General features: G+C 40.9%; 1 protein-coding gene across 1 annotated transcript in view; it reads left to right on the forward strand.

Annotated features, from left to right (window-relative positions):
• acsl2 (acyl-CoA synthetase long chain family member 2) overlaps positions 1-14,427 on the forward strand; it is a 29,869-nt gene that overhangs the window by 10,876 nt on the left and 4,566 nt on the right. Inside the window, exons 2-17 of the mRNA XM_061672180.1 lie at positions 3,396-3,628; positions 3,703-3,817; positions 4,696-4,760; positions 4,855-4,956; positions 5,397-5,496; positions 5,615-5,793; positions 5,884-5,916; positions 8,624-8,675; positions 8,806-8,879; positions 9,160-9,237; positions 10,359-10,493; positions 10,565-10,699; positions 12,223-12,391; positions 12,862-12,950; positions 13,963-14,079; positions 14,279-14,422. Of these exons, the coding sequence (XP_061528164.1) occupies positions 3,398-3,628; positions 3,703-3,817; positions 4,696-4,760; positions 4,855-4,956; positions 5,397-5,496; positions 5,615-5,793; positions 5,884-5,916; positions 8,624-8,675; positions 8,806-8,879; positions 9,160-9,237; positions 10,359-10,493; positions 10,565-10,699; positions 12,223-12,391; positions 12,862-12,950; positions 13,963-14,079; positions 14,279-14,422 (1,818 nt within the window). The 5' untranslated portion in view covers positions 3,396-3,397. The remainder of the gene's footprint in view (positions 1-3,395; positions 3,629-3,702; positions 3,818-4,695; positions 4,761-4,854; positions 4,957-5,396; positions 5,497-5,614; positions 5,794-5,883; positions 5,917-8,623; positions 8,676-8,805; positions 8,880-9,159; positions 9,238-10,358; positions 10,494-10,564; positions 10,700-12,222; positions 12,392-12,861; positions 12,951-13,962; positions 14,080-14,278; positions 14,423-14,427) is intronic.

Below are 14,427 nucleotides of genomic sequence, written 5' to 3' on the forward strand. Positions count from 1 at the left end.
ACACGCTGCTTATATAGAGGAAAGGCGGACGTGACTGAGGACAGCATGCGGACGTTAAAGGGGGAAGGGTGCGCGTGAAGGAGGACGCTAAAGGCACGCCCCCAGTAGGTATATAGTGCCGGTATGTGCAAACAACATCGGTTTGGCTAAGGACCCCCGAAAATGGCACCTACGAAAAGACACGCTTACAAAGCACAGTTTAAACTGCAAGCTATCAGTTATGCGAAGGAATATGGGAATCGAGCAGCCGCGAGTGAATTCAAGATCAATGAATCCATGGTTCGCAAGTGGAGGAAGCAGGAAAACGCCGGCATCATTGCTGAACAGCCCCCCCGGCTGACTCCGACAATGACGAGAGGGAACCCTGCATGTTTGATGGAGAACTTGCCCAGCTGTTCATTTTGGATACAGAAGAAGAGGACTTTAATGGATTTGTGGATGAGGATTGATCATAAAATAACATGAATACATTGTTAAATACTTCAATAAAGTACAACCGAACTCAGTTTTGCTGCCGCTGCCTTTTTAAAAACATACACTAGCGTGCATGCTAGGGTATGTTTTAAGCCAGCGTATGTTTTACCATGCCTGCGCCCAATAATACGGTGCGCCTTATGTATGTGTTAAATACAGAAATAGACCCCGTAACCGAGACTGCGCCTTTTAATACGGTGCCCCTTATGGTTGCGAAAATATGGTAAATGAGTTAAACATGCAGCTAGCCTGTAATACACACAGAAGTGTAAATTGGTGACCGGCATGTAAATGGCTGGCTATGGTTGACTGTGAATCCAGCCAAGATGAGTGTGGGCACCACTTTGCCCATAGAGGGAAGTAGTTGTAAGCTTCCCCTTTCCCACTGGGTAAAAGAGAAAGAAAGTGGGTGAAAGGTTGCTGAAAGGGCTGTTTGAGTGTGTTCATTTATTAGGAAAAATACCTGAGGTGGCGGGAGAGCATATTGTTGTCACGACGATGAGCTTGTTGGAGTGAATGAATAGTCTCAATGAAAACGTGATGAAAACTCTGTGTCGTCCTCTTTCATTCAGTCGGGATATGAGCAATATAAAGTGACATGGAGGAAACGGGGTTGGGCGTGGAGGAGGGGTCGCCACCCGGTCCTCCCACTCAACCTATCTTGCCACCAAATGTTCACGAGTGTACGCAGGGTGACGCTCCCCTCACGTTGGATAGAAAAGTGCCACAACATGGCTAAGGGGAGGTGGGGGTTTGGGGGCGACTATTTCATTATTACCTCCTGGTGTTACTCCAGATTCTATTACTCGCAGTGCAATGCCAACTGTGTGTGTGTGTGTGTGTGTGCGTGTGCGTGTGTGTAGGTGTGCATGTGTGTGCTTGCCCAGCATGACTCGCTCTTTTTACCGAGTTCCTCAGAGAGACTGCAGGCAGTTTTGTGGAACATGTTTATTCCCCCTCCTGGCTCTGTAGGATCATGTCAGGAGTCAACATTGAAATGCAGGAACAATTACTTTGATTTAATAATATAAAAATGTCTATTTATTTATTGAAGAAAATTTGGGATTCAATAATTGTAAAAGCTGTGACATATGAGTCCTTTACCAAGCAAGCCTTGACTTGAAAATATTTTAGGAAAAATAGTTTTTTTTTTTGCTGTAATATTGGAAAATGTAGGTACTGTATTATTAAGTGGTTAACAGTAAATATCTTGCAGCATAAATTGCCACAGCAGTATCTTCATTATGGTTTAAAAAATATTTTTTTTTTAGTGTAAATTCCAACAATTTATAAAATTTTAAAAAATAGCAAAGGTGTACAACTTTGAATGGTTACAAAATTCCTCAAATTCTCATGGGGAAAAAAAACAATGTTCCAGCCATTTGTTTATTTATTTATTTTCAGCACTATCTTCTGAATATGTTTATTTCTATCCCTGCTAATTAAGCCACATGTAGTTTATGATACAGCGGTGCCTGGAGATATGGGTTTAATACGTTCTGACCAGGCTCGTGTCTCAAATCATCGTTCCCCCATTGAAATGAATAAAATTTCCATTAATACATTGCAACCTCCCCCTAAAAAAAATGACAAAAATGTTTGTAATCTGTTTTTAGTGAGACATATAGGATGCTTTACTATTGTACTTTATAAAAACATACAGTTATGACATAATTAATAGACTGTAAAGAAATGAAACAGTTTTGTCACTTTTTTTTGCTTCAAATCTATAGACATTGTGCTGCTCCTGGTGTACACACCTTGGACACCTGCGATATATCATACAGACATATGTAGACAGTCTCAGCTCCTCAGTAAAATGCAGTAATCTTATGTGTTCTTCACAGTGGATAAAGAATATATACCTGTGAGCATCGTTATATTATCTGTCTACATGTGTTGCTCCACCGTTTGTTCTTGTTGAAATATTCGTTACTTAAAGGGTTATAACACTGACGCTCTTTGTTAACCCATCGATGGCGTTTCCTATTATGTGTTAGCTTGAAGATAGCAGAATTTAACAAAAAGCTATGTGGTTATTTTAATACAGAAAGTGTAATTCTATTTGTTTTATCTTAAGTTTGACAGTTAACTTCAGTTGGGAGTGGCAATAATAAGCCTGAAGCTTCCCCCCCCAATTGTTCACTATCTGCCAAACTGCTGTTTGTTGTGAAGTGAGTTGAGTTCACTTCCACCATACAGCGCTTGTATGTCATATTTTTGCTTCCAAGTCAAAGCAAAAAATCGGCCAAACGACAGCTGGTACTTTTAAGTTGGGTCACTTGTATCTCAATGTTGCTCCACCGTTTGTTCTTGTTGAAATATTCGTTACTTAAAGGGTTATAACACTGACGCTCTTTGTTAGCCCATCGATGGCGTTTCCTATTATGTGTTAGCTTGAAGATAGCAGAATTTAACAAAAAGCTATGTGGTTATTTTAATACAGAAAGTGTAATTCTATTTGTTTTATCTTAAGTTTGACAGTTAACTTCAGTTGGGAGTGGCAATAAAAAGCCTGAAGCTTCCCCCCCCAATTGTTCACTATCTGCCAAACTGCTGTTTGTTGTGAAGTGAGTTGAGTTCACTTCCACCATACAGCGCTTGTATGTCATATTTTTGCTTCCAAGTCAAAGCAAAAAATCGGCCAAACGACAGCTGGTACTTTTAAGTTGGGTCACTTGTATCTCAATAATAATGTAATAGAGACTACAACTGTAGGAAGAGCCCTGGAGCAAATAAGCGTTTACCTTATTGTTGCTTTAATGGCCAAATGTGGCATGCCATCTAGGCAGGTATAGATTTCAAGTGTTTAAAAATATGGCGCAATAAATACATGGTGGGCAGAAAAAACAACAGGCTTTAGGTTTAGAAGTCAAGTATTATATTGGTGAACGAAATGTCTTTTTCTCTCTGTCATTCAGCTATGCATTTCCAGGAGTGGTTACAATCACTTCGATCCCACGCAGGACTCAAAGTTTACGAATCAGAGGACTCCTGGAGTCTGCTGTCGTCCCTACCTTCGTCCTTCTCGTTGTCCTCGTTGTCCCTGCTGGGTTTAGGAGCCATTGCCTCCGTCACCGCATACTGGCTGGTGACCCGTCCACGCCCCATGCGTCCTCCATGTGACCTTCAGGCCCAGTCTGTAGCTGTCGATGTGCGTTTGTGGCCACGTACGTACCTTTGCTCAACGTTGGTGTGGTATCTTACCGTCGTCGCGTGTTGCTGTAGGGGGACCCCAGCTGCAGGCGATCTGCTCTTCTTCAAGATGACTCGCCGCTGGAGTTCTACCATGACGACACCAGAACGGCTTACGACATGTTCCGGCGAGGCCTGAGGATTGCAGGTGGGACGTTGAACATTAGAATTAAGTCATCACTTTACAATACTTCACACATAATGTCAAAAAATGGGTTTGTGGCTCAACTTCCTGGACCTCACTTCATGGCTTCCTCAGACAGCAAACTAGTTTAGACTGAATCATCTGCACTCTGTACAAGTTGCAGCCAAGTACTGCACTCCATTCTGTCTCAATTTCTTCAAGACACAATGAATCAATAACCAATCTGCCCTTCTCTATTTAAGCCCGCAGTAACATCCTACAGATGGCTCCCCATCAGCAACCATATTTGCTTTTGTTTGCTGAATTAAATCAATTGGGATTAGACCCAGCGGGTCATCATGGTAAACTGGAGTGAAGGACATTGTGACTTTGGGAAGGACTGAAAATTATATTAGGGCTGATATATTGATTATAAGATCAGCAAACAGCCATCAATCTGTCCCTTTAGAGCCTCTTAAATGTAAAACTAAAGAGGAAAAAAAACATAGGAACCAATGGGATTGTTTGAGACAGGGCGGGGGTCCTCAACTGTCTTATCAGTATTATCGCAGCAATGGCAGGCCCCTAAATCAAGAACTACTCTATTGCAATTGTTGACATACAGTAGAGATGGACGGTGAACACACACCTGTTAAAATGATGCAAATCTCTTTTAAAATAACATACGATGTAAAAATATGACCTGTACCCTCATCAATTCTGGGTAGGCCGTTCCAAAACTTGCCTCATCAGACCCTAATGAGAGCAAATGCTATAGAAAATGGATAGCCTAGTGGTCAAATGAAAACAATTGAAGAATGAAAAGTTATTCCAAAAATATATCTTTGGTAACTGACTGAAATAACCAATAACAGTAACTAGACTTGTGTGTTACTTTTTAGGTAATGCACCATGTCTTGGTTTCAGGAAGCCAGGCCAACCCTACCAGTGGATATCCTACACTAAGGTATGATACAGTTGTTTGTATTTTGAACCTCACATTGTTTTTGTTGTTGTGTACAACCTGTTTGTCAACAATCATTTGTCTTTGGACTCTTCAGGTGGCCGAACAAGCACAGGCGCTAGGTTCTGGTCTGCTGGCAAAAGGCTGCAAGCCCAACCCACAACAATTTGTTGGTATATTTGCACAGAACAGACCAGAGGTACAGTATGTATGCATCCTGGTTATTGTTTATAAGGGTCATGCTTTTCTGGAAGTTATTGAAGAATAATTACAAAGAGAATCGAGTCTGATGTAATCTGATGTCATGTGGTCACACCAAAATCATTGTAGACTAATAAACATCTGTGCAGGCAGCCACTGTGTGTCTTTAGACAGCTATTAATCTCTTATCTGCTATAATCATCATTTCTATTATACTTGACAGGCGAGACCGTTTTTACAGACTAAATAGGGCAAAATTATTATTTGCTCTCTTTCAACAGTGAGATTAGCGCCGAAGACATAATTATAAGTTCCCCGCGTGTGTTTGGTTGCATTGGCTGACATTTTCCTGAACATTCAAAGCGTTATATTACTGACTGAGCAAGAGAGTTGATGTGAGTGTAAAAATACTGCTTTGTCTCCCTCTGTTGGTGTCAGTGGATCATTACAGAGCTGGCCTGCTACACTTACTCCATGGCCCTGGTTCCTCTGTATGAGACACTGGGGCTGGAGGCCATGGTCCATATTCTCCACCTGGGTGAGATGTCCAGCATTTAGAAATAAACACATAAGATCATAATGATATAAATACATTTGTAAAAGATACTGTAGGTATAAAGAACTCATAGTTGTACTTGTGTGGCGGTGGACCTTAGCGGAGATCTCCTTGGTGGTGTGCGACCGTGAGGAGAAGGCTTCCTCCCTTTTGGAGAACAAGGAGAAGGGCATCACTCCAAAACTCTGCTGTCTGGTTCTTTTCGACGACTTCAGCGAGGCCTTCATGGAGAGGGCGAGGGGATGCCAGGTGGAGGTTCTCAAATTGATAAATTTAATGGTGAGCAGACCGTGTACACTCAGTTTTTTATTTTTTATTTTTTTTTTTTATTCATCATATGTATGCTCATCCTCCTTGTCCAAATTGTAGGATCTGGGAAGGCAGAACCTAAAAGATCCTGTGGTGAGTTTACAATTGTTAATACTCACTCTAAGACTGGATTTTCACTACATAAATAACATAAATCCTTTTTCTTTTGTCCCATGTTAAGATATGCATGGTGGCAGTAAATGCAGAAAAAATAATTTTCTTCAGAGATGAATCAGGCCTTGATACATTTATACATATACTGTACATACAGTACTGTATGTGGACCAAAATCAGACATCTGCCAGGCTGACTAGTATAAATGGACAGTTTGGATTTAATGTGTCAATGTAAGATGAATGTCATTAAAATGGAGAATCAATTATGTACTGGGGGCCCTCGGTTTACAACGGCAGCCTAACTCAGAATGTGCCCTTGTCTATCACTAAAGTACACTAACACAGTGGTAAAGTCATAATTAAATATTTGTTGCCTTCTTGTGCGTGATGACTTTTCTTATGCCGCTGCGAGAACTAGTTCATTGTGTGTTGTTTTTAACCTTAAAATGCAATATGTTGGCACCCTTGTAAATGTTTGACCCCCTCTACATGGTTGAAGTGAATTCCATTTTGGTGTCTGGAATAGAAAAGTGAAGAAATGGGAGGTATCTAGATTGGGTATTTTTTGTCTGCGTAGCAGTGGTTCTAGAAAATCTCTCTGAGAAGAAACATGTAGATGAAAAATAATAGGACCCAAAGTGGAACCCTGGGGAACCCCACAGGAGAGGGGAGCAAGGGTGGAAGAGGAGGAGGCTTCACCTTGCCTCACACCCTTAATGGACAGGTCATTTGTAAGTTGAATGTCATCAAAATGGCCAAACAATAATATTCACAGTACAAATAAACAAACCAAAACAACACCTCTCCAATGCCCCATATGTACAATTCAGAATTTGACCACCATCTTTGTGAGAAAAAAAGTTTCTCTCAAACAGCACAAACTGCAGAATTCATGCGATTCATCAAGGCGCATAATATCCCATTTATTTAGCTTTTTCTTTGACTTTTTTCTGACACTTTTTTACACCCATGTAATAAATAAAAATGTGACGTAATTCACTTTCAAATGACACCTGCATCCTATCTTATCTATCCTATCTTATTGGTTTTACTGTTAATAGTGGTTAATGTTTTTACACTTGTAATACAATTTTTATTGAAAACATTGTGTTTCCAGTTAATGTTTTCATAATGATGATAGTTTGGAACAGATTACTGTAATTTCTCGTGTGTAATTCACACCTATGTATAATACGTACCCCCAAAGTTGACCTCAAAATTCTAGAAAACCCTTCAAAATTCTAGAAAACCCTTCTACTACCTGCATGATTTTGCTTCTACCCATATGATCAAAACATGAAGTATTATCTGTATTTTGTTCTGTTTTTTTCAAATAATTATTCTGAAGTGAATCACTTTATTTGAATACGTAATACTTTCTTTTTTATTTACTTGCTCTTATTTTGAAATTCACAGCCCTACCTTTATTTAGTAAATGAGAAAACAGACAGTTGTGCACATATGTGTATGTTACCCAGGCAGAATTTGTAAGATGGGTACAATTCTTTAAAGAAAACATGAAGGGCCAGGCAAAAGACATACAATTTTATTTTAATGGGATTATAATTAAACGGTCAAGAATTTCAGAAAAGCATTATCATTAAAAAACATAACCATAAAGAAATTAATGATGGTTATTGCCCTTCAGTGTGAATGTGTGCGCGTATGGTTGTTTGTTTATATGTGCCCTGCGATTGTCTGGCGACCAGTTCAGGGTGTACCCCGCCTCTCGCCCGATGATAGCTGGGATAGGCTCCAGTGCGCCGGCGACCCTAGTGAGGATAAGCGGTACAGAGAATTGATGGATGGATGCATGGATGGATGGATGTTGTTCAGTCATCAGTCATATTTAAAAAACAAAACAAAACAATATTTCACAAATTCTGCCAGGCTATGTAAACTTATGAGCACAACTGTCCATACAGTGGGTACGGAAAGTTTTCAGACCCCTTTAAATTTTTCACTCTTTGTTATATTGCAGCCATTTGTTAAAATAATTTAAGTGAATGGTTTTTTCATCATTAATGTACACACAGCACCCCATATTGACAGGAAAAAAATAGAATTGTTGAAATTTTTGCTGATTTATTAAAAAAAGAAAAACGGAAATATCACACAGCCACTACTTTCCGTACCCACTGTATATGCAGTCATATGTACTCCTGTCATATTGGAATGAAAGTGTAGGCTCCACCTTTTTGATAACCTCTAGGTGGCGGTGGCATATTAGAATGAAAGTGTACACCTTTCTCATAACCTCTAAGTGGCTGTGGCATATTGGAATGAACGTGTACAGTTTTTTTCATAACCTCTTAATGGCAGCATACATTTATAAAACGTTGTTTTTTTTCAATTTTCCCCTATACCTATGTATAATGTGCACTATTGACTTTTGATATTTTCTGGGGGGAAAAAATGTGCATTATACATGAGAAATTACGTTAATTCCATAAATCTACTGTTATAATTATTTACTATGTGAATTATTTTTCAAAATCAGAACAAATGAGAAGTTGACCAGTGTGTTGGAATGGGTTGTGTTTGAGGTCTTAGAGGTCCTACTATAGATACAGGCACTAAATCAGAAAAGGACATTAAGACCAGCAGTGTAAATCGCCCTTTAATGCTTCAGACGTTAGTGTAGGTGGTCTGTATTGATATTATTTTATTTTTGTGTACTTTAGCCCCCCCAGCCTCAGGATCTGGCCGTGGTTTGCTTCACCAGTGGAACCACAGGTACCGCCTTTTTATCCTCTGCTCAAATCATGGCAGCTTTGCCCACGGTTGGCGTCTTTTACAACCCACGCTCTAAAGATGCCAAAGCACACGGGACTCGCCACTAATGTTTTTGTTTGTTGATGTGCAGGCAAGCCTAAGGGAGCCATGATCACCCACGGCAACATCGCCTCAAACACTTCCTCTGTCATTAAGATCCTGGAGGTCTGTCTGCCATCCTGCCTCCTCCCGCAGCATCATTTCGTGTCTGCTTTGTGTCTGTCCCCCCCCCCCTTTATTTCCTCCCTGCTGTGTGTAATGGTATGATTAACTGAGTGTTTGATTGGCCCTGTGGCTGTGAGTTGCTTAAACTAATTGCCTCTTTATAGACAGTCTGCTGTCTAAATGCTAGAAGGAAAAAACATACAAGATGTTTGATTGCCTCTGTGGCTTCATGTCTCCCGGGAAGACTGAAATATTTCTGTCATTATGTTCCCTCTGCCAGGGTTCCTTTGTCATCCGACAAGAAGACGTTTCCATCTCCTACCTGCCGTTGGCACACATGTTTGAGAGGATGATTCAGGTGGGCTCCTCTCAGGCCTAATAATTGATAATTCGACTATTAATCAAGTGTGTCTCCAAGCAATTGACTGAGCAGCAAAAGTGCTGTTGATTCATTCATTCTCAACTAATTTGCTGTTTAAAGAAAGAACAACAAGATGGGACGTTGAGCTATGCATGCTATGAGGGGCCGTCGGGGACATAAATGAGTGTATGAGAGCTTTTCAGAAGTAGTGTGTTAGAGGGTTTCAGTTGTGTGTGTGAGTGAAAAAAAATCAGTAGTGTGTGTGTGTGTGAGAATGTTTCAGTAGTGTGTATGACAGTGTTTCAGTAGTGTATATGAGCAAAAAATGGTTAGTGTGAGAGCATTTCTGTGGTGCGTATGCGAGTGTTTCAGTAGAGCGTGAGAGCGTTTCAGTTGTGTTTGTGTACAATATGTGAATGAAAAGAATTTCAGTTGTTTGCCTAAGAGCATTACAGTGTGTGTGTGTTAGAGCATTCCAGTTGTGCATGTGGGGGAAAAAAATCAGACAGTGTTCCAGTAGTGTGTAGTGAATGTGAGTGTTTCAGTATGTATGCGAGCAAAAGCAGTTCAGTAGTGAGCGTGAGCATTACAGTACTGTATGAGTGAAAAGAATTTCAGTAGTGTGTGAGAGCGTGTGTGTTTATATGAGCAAAGAAATTAAGTAGAGAGTGAGAGTGCTTCAGTAGTATATGAGCGTTTCAGTAGTGTGCATGAGGGAGTGTTTGGATTGCATGTGAGAGCGTTTCAGTAGTACATATGAGTATTTCAGTAGTGTGCACGAGAGCACTTCAGTTGTGCGTGTGAAAGGTAATTCTGAATGATTCTGTCCGTGACAGCCCTTAATATACTGTACTGTACATCCATCCACACTATGACAAATCTCCGGGCAGCATTATTCAGGTCAATATGACACGAGCATGGAACAGGAGTTCAGAACATTCTGAAGATATTATTCTGTCCATTGAAAGAAGAGTTCAGAACATTCCCATTCCATTAAAATAATTCATCCAGTAATTAAAATAGTCGTCAAATGTCCATCCTGACTGACTACTATGGCTCATTTTCTTTATTTTTCTTTGGCTGCTGCGACCTCTAAATGAAGGCTATTCCCGTGTCAGGTGTCCATGTTCTGCCACGGAGCTCGAGTGGGCTTCTACCAAGGAGATATTTCCCTCCTGATGGATGACATCAAAACTCTCAAGCCCACCTTCTTCCCCGTCGTGCCCCGTGTCCTGAACCGCATTTACGACAAGGTCTGCTTGCTTCAGAGTTCGCGTCCGACCCTTGTTGTTTTTTTAAATGCCCACTTCCGCTTCCTCTTCAGATCCTGGGCTCGGTGACGTCTCCGCTGAGGAGAGCTTTGCTTCACTACGCCGTAAAGAGGAAGCAGGCCGAGCTCAGCAGCGGCGTCGTACGCAACAACAGTCTTTGGGACAAACTGGTCTTCAACAGGATTCAGGTCAGTGTATCCAATTCCTTTTTGCAGTCTTCTTCCTGATTAGAGAAGTGGATCAAGGACTGATTGCGATAAGATTTGTGCAAGATCGATTTTCCATCCATTCATTTTCGATAGGGCTTGTTCTGATTAGGCTTGCGGGTGAGCTGGAGACTATCCCAGCTGACTTGGGCAAGAGGTGGTGTTCACACTGGACTGGTAGCCAGCCATTCGCAGGGCACATAAAAGACAACTTTCACTTTCACATTCACACCTATAGACAATTCAAAGTCTTCAATGAATTATGAGTTATCCATCCACCTCCATGTAACAACGCCTCGAAATGACCAATGAAAGCAGATTTTATTACATTGTTTTGCCACCAGTGGCAGCACAGTTATCTAGTCGTTGCCACGTCTGCCTCACACTTCTGTGGTTCTGGGATAGAATCTGTGCTCTGGCCCACCTGTACTGTACCATACTGTATATATAGTAGATCTAGCACATCTATTTTTCATGCAAATTAGAGAATACTAGAAGGCTAACAAATCAAGTTTTTAATCACTGGTGTAAAAGTCTTCACAAACACAAAGGTGTATTGGGGAAAATATTTTTTAAATTATAATTATTAGAAAACTATTGTTACACTAATAAAGTTGTATTTTTTTGTAATCAGAAATATCAGAATTGCAGATTTATTCTTGTGTTATATTTGTTCTTTTCAGTGTGCCCCCCCCCCCCCCCCCCAAAAAAAAAAATCATTGATATTGTATAGTTCCCCCCCCCCCCCCCCAAAAAAAATTGAATCTGCAACGCACTTATTTAACCAGTTGGGCCTCACTGGATGTTTGCATGTTTCTGCTAGGTATGTAAAGGTCTAATGTTTGACAGTTTTGGTTAGTCACTATTTTGCCATAGTTTTTTACATGACTACTGTATTAAAGCTTTTTTGTCTGGGCAAATCTTTCGAGAAGCCGAGTTTGAAGCTAACTGGTTAGCATGCGAAAAGGCTAACCACAAAGATTACAGAGCTGCTAACTTTGTATTGTTCAAACTATCCTTACAATGCTCGCTCACATTTTTGCATCTTTTAAGAATGCGACAGTAACAAAACAATAGAAAGTAGAAGTGTATGCTAAGATAACCTCTTGGAGCTAACTGTCATTTCAGCACAAAAAAACTCATTAGCATGAATATGTTCAGAAAGAAAGCAAACAATGGTTTATTTATCCAGTTATTAAGCAGACATTTTCCTGACGAATGTGTCCAAAGAGAGCATGAAGCAGCTTGCAGTGAGTCCACCATGTTGTATGAGAAGTTAGTAGGAGAAGCTGAGCTCTTCCAGCAAGCGATGCCAAATGCAAGCGCAGCATATTGCGCCTGTGGGAGTGTATTGGAGACACGCGCACGCTGGCAGCCGAACATTTTGGCTCGCCGGAGGTCGATGGAAAAAATATGGTCTAGCTTGCTGTTGAAGTGGGATTTTGCTCTGGTTATTGTTGGTGTAAAAAAAACCAAAAAAAAAACATGGTTTGCCTTTGCTCCAGGCCAACTTCGGAGGAAACCTGCGTTTCGCCTTGACCGCATCGGCGCCCATCTGCCCCACGGTGCTCTCCTTCCTCAGAGCCACGCTGGGATGTCTCATCTTCGAAGGCTACGGCCAGACAGAGTGCACAGCGGGATGCACATTCTCCATGCCAGGAGACTGGACCGCAGGTTAGGTTGAGGAGAAGGCGAAGAGAGATTCTGTCAATGTCAATCATTCCCACCATTTAGATCAGGAAACGTCGCCCATCTTTGTCTCTTGTGATTAAGGGCTGTACAAATAAACTTAACTTGACTCGAAATTTGACTTTTAATACACCAGGCAGCTGACTTTGGACGAGAAATAGTATATTACAAGTAGTGTATTACCGGTAGTATAATCCTGCCATTATGCAAATTGATGTGTTGTCTGAGTTAAGTTATTGAAATTGTGGAATTATAATTTTACAACAAAAGTCCTAAAAAAATTTTTGTAAAATTACGAGACTAAAGCCATACTATGAGTATGAAGTCCGTATGTTATAAGATTAGTCATATTTTACATGTAGGGGTCCTGTCACAACATAACGCCTCCTTGTTTGTTTTTAGATTTGCATAAAGAGTTTCCTTTCCTGGTGACTCATTTAGTGTGTGTTTGACAGGACATGTTGGCGCTCCTTTGCCCGGTGCTACAGTCAAGCTGGTGGACATCCCTGAGATGAATTACTATGCAAAGAATGGAGAGGGAGAGGTGAGATGATAACTTGATACAGTGGATACTAAGTCTGCACACCCCTGTTCAAATGCCAAGATTTTGTGGAAAAAAATTAGCCCAAGATAAATCATGATAGAACTTTTACGATCATTAATGTGACCTATAACCTGTACAACACAACTGGGGGGTAGTGTGTTGGGAGGAGGCAACATTGAAGGAGCTGCAGGAATTTCTGGCAAGTACTGGCTATTTCGTACATGTGACAACAATCTCCCATCTACTTCATATGTCTGGGCCATGGGGAGGGGTGGCAAGACTTATCTTTCTAAGAAAAAAAAAATCAAAAGAAAAATATCCAAACCTGGCTACATTTTGGGGTAATTTATATATAAAAAAAAAAAAAAATGGGAATCTCCCAAACGCATTTGGGAAAATGTGCTATGGTTCGAGGAAACCAAAGTTGAACTTTTCTGGCCATAATTCCAAAAGGTATGTTTTGTGCAAAGTGCAAACACAACACTGCTCATCACCAGTAGAACACCGCACCTACAGTGGAGCATGGTGGTGGCAGCATCCTGCTTTGGTGTTGGTTTCTTCAGCTCTAACTGGGGCGTTAGACGAGGTAGAGGGAATTACAAACACTTCCAAATAGTGTTAGCACAAAACCTTGAGGCTGTCAGGAAAAGCCTACTAGAATATCGGAACTTTATTTAGGGTTAATCAGAAGCACTTAAGATGAAGATGGTGGCAGTTGTGTGCTGACTCCCATTTAGCATGAGTTTGAATGTGATTGGTTAATTCTGCTACATCCCCAGGTATAAGAAGGTGTGCACACTTAGGCAACCACATTATCTCAGTTTATTTTTTACTTGCTCACAGTAACAGTGGAAAAGGTGGGAGAAAAATATTTGTCTTGGTGTAACTTATTTTATATCACAAAAACGTGGTATTTGAACAGGGGTGTGTAGACTATTTCTATCCACTCCATATGATGGAGCTGCTGCTTGCCGATTCTCCCTAAGGATTCTTCTGCTTTTCTAATTGTCAGATCTGTATCTGTGGTCCCAGCGTGTTCCGAGGCTACTTGAAGGACCCCGAAAGGACGGCGGAAGCTTTGGACAGTAACGGCTGGCTGCATAGTGGAGACGTGGGCCAGTGGCTTCCAGTAAGTCTTTAAGTGGGCTCTGGTACAGTATAGACACAAATATAATTACATGAATATAAACACAAAGAAATCTACCTTGTTCTGCTTGCCACGGACACGAATCGGAAGATTCCAAACCTCAGCTCTGTTTCTTCTTTCTGTAGCTTTGGTCTATCATTTCTATTAATAAACACTTATCGGTTGTTTTCCCCACCATCAGAACGGGACGCTGCGCATCATTGACAGGAAGAAGCACATCTTCAAGCTGTCGCAGGGAGAGTACATCGCTCCAGAGAAGATAGAAAACGTGTACACGCGCTGCACACCTGTGCTCCAGGTCTTTGTGCATGGGGATAGTTTACAGGTATG

This window comes from Phycodurus eques, chromosome 3 (assembly GCF_024500275.1).
Source record: "Phycodurus eques isolate BA_2022a chromosome 3, UOR_Pequ_1.1, whole genome shotgun sequence".
In the NCBI taxonomy this organism is placed as follows: Eukaryota; Metazoa; Chordata; class Actinopteri; order Syngnathiformes; family Syngnathidae; genus Phycodurus; species Phycodurus eques.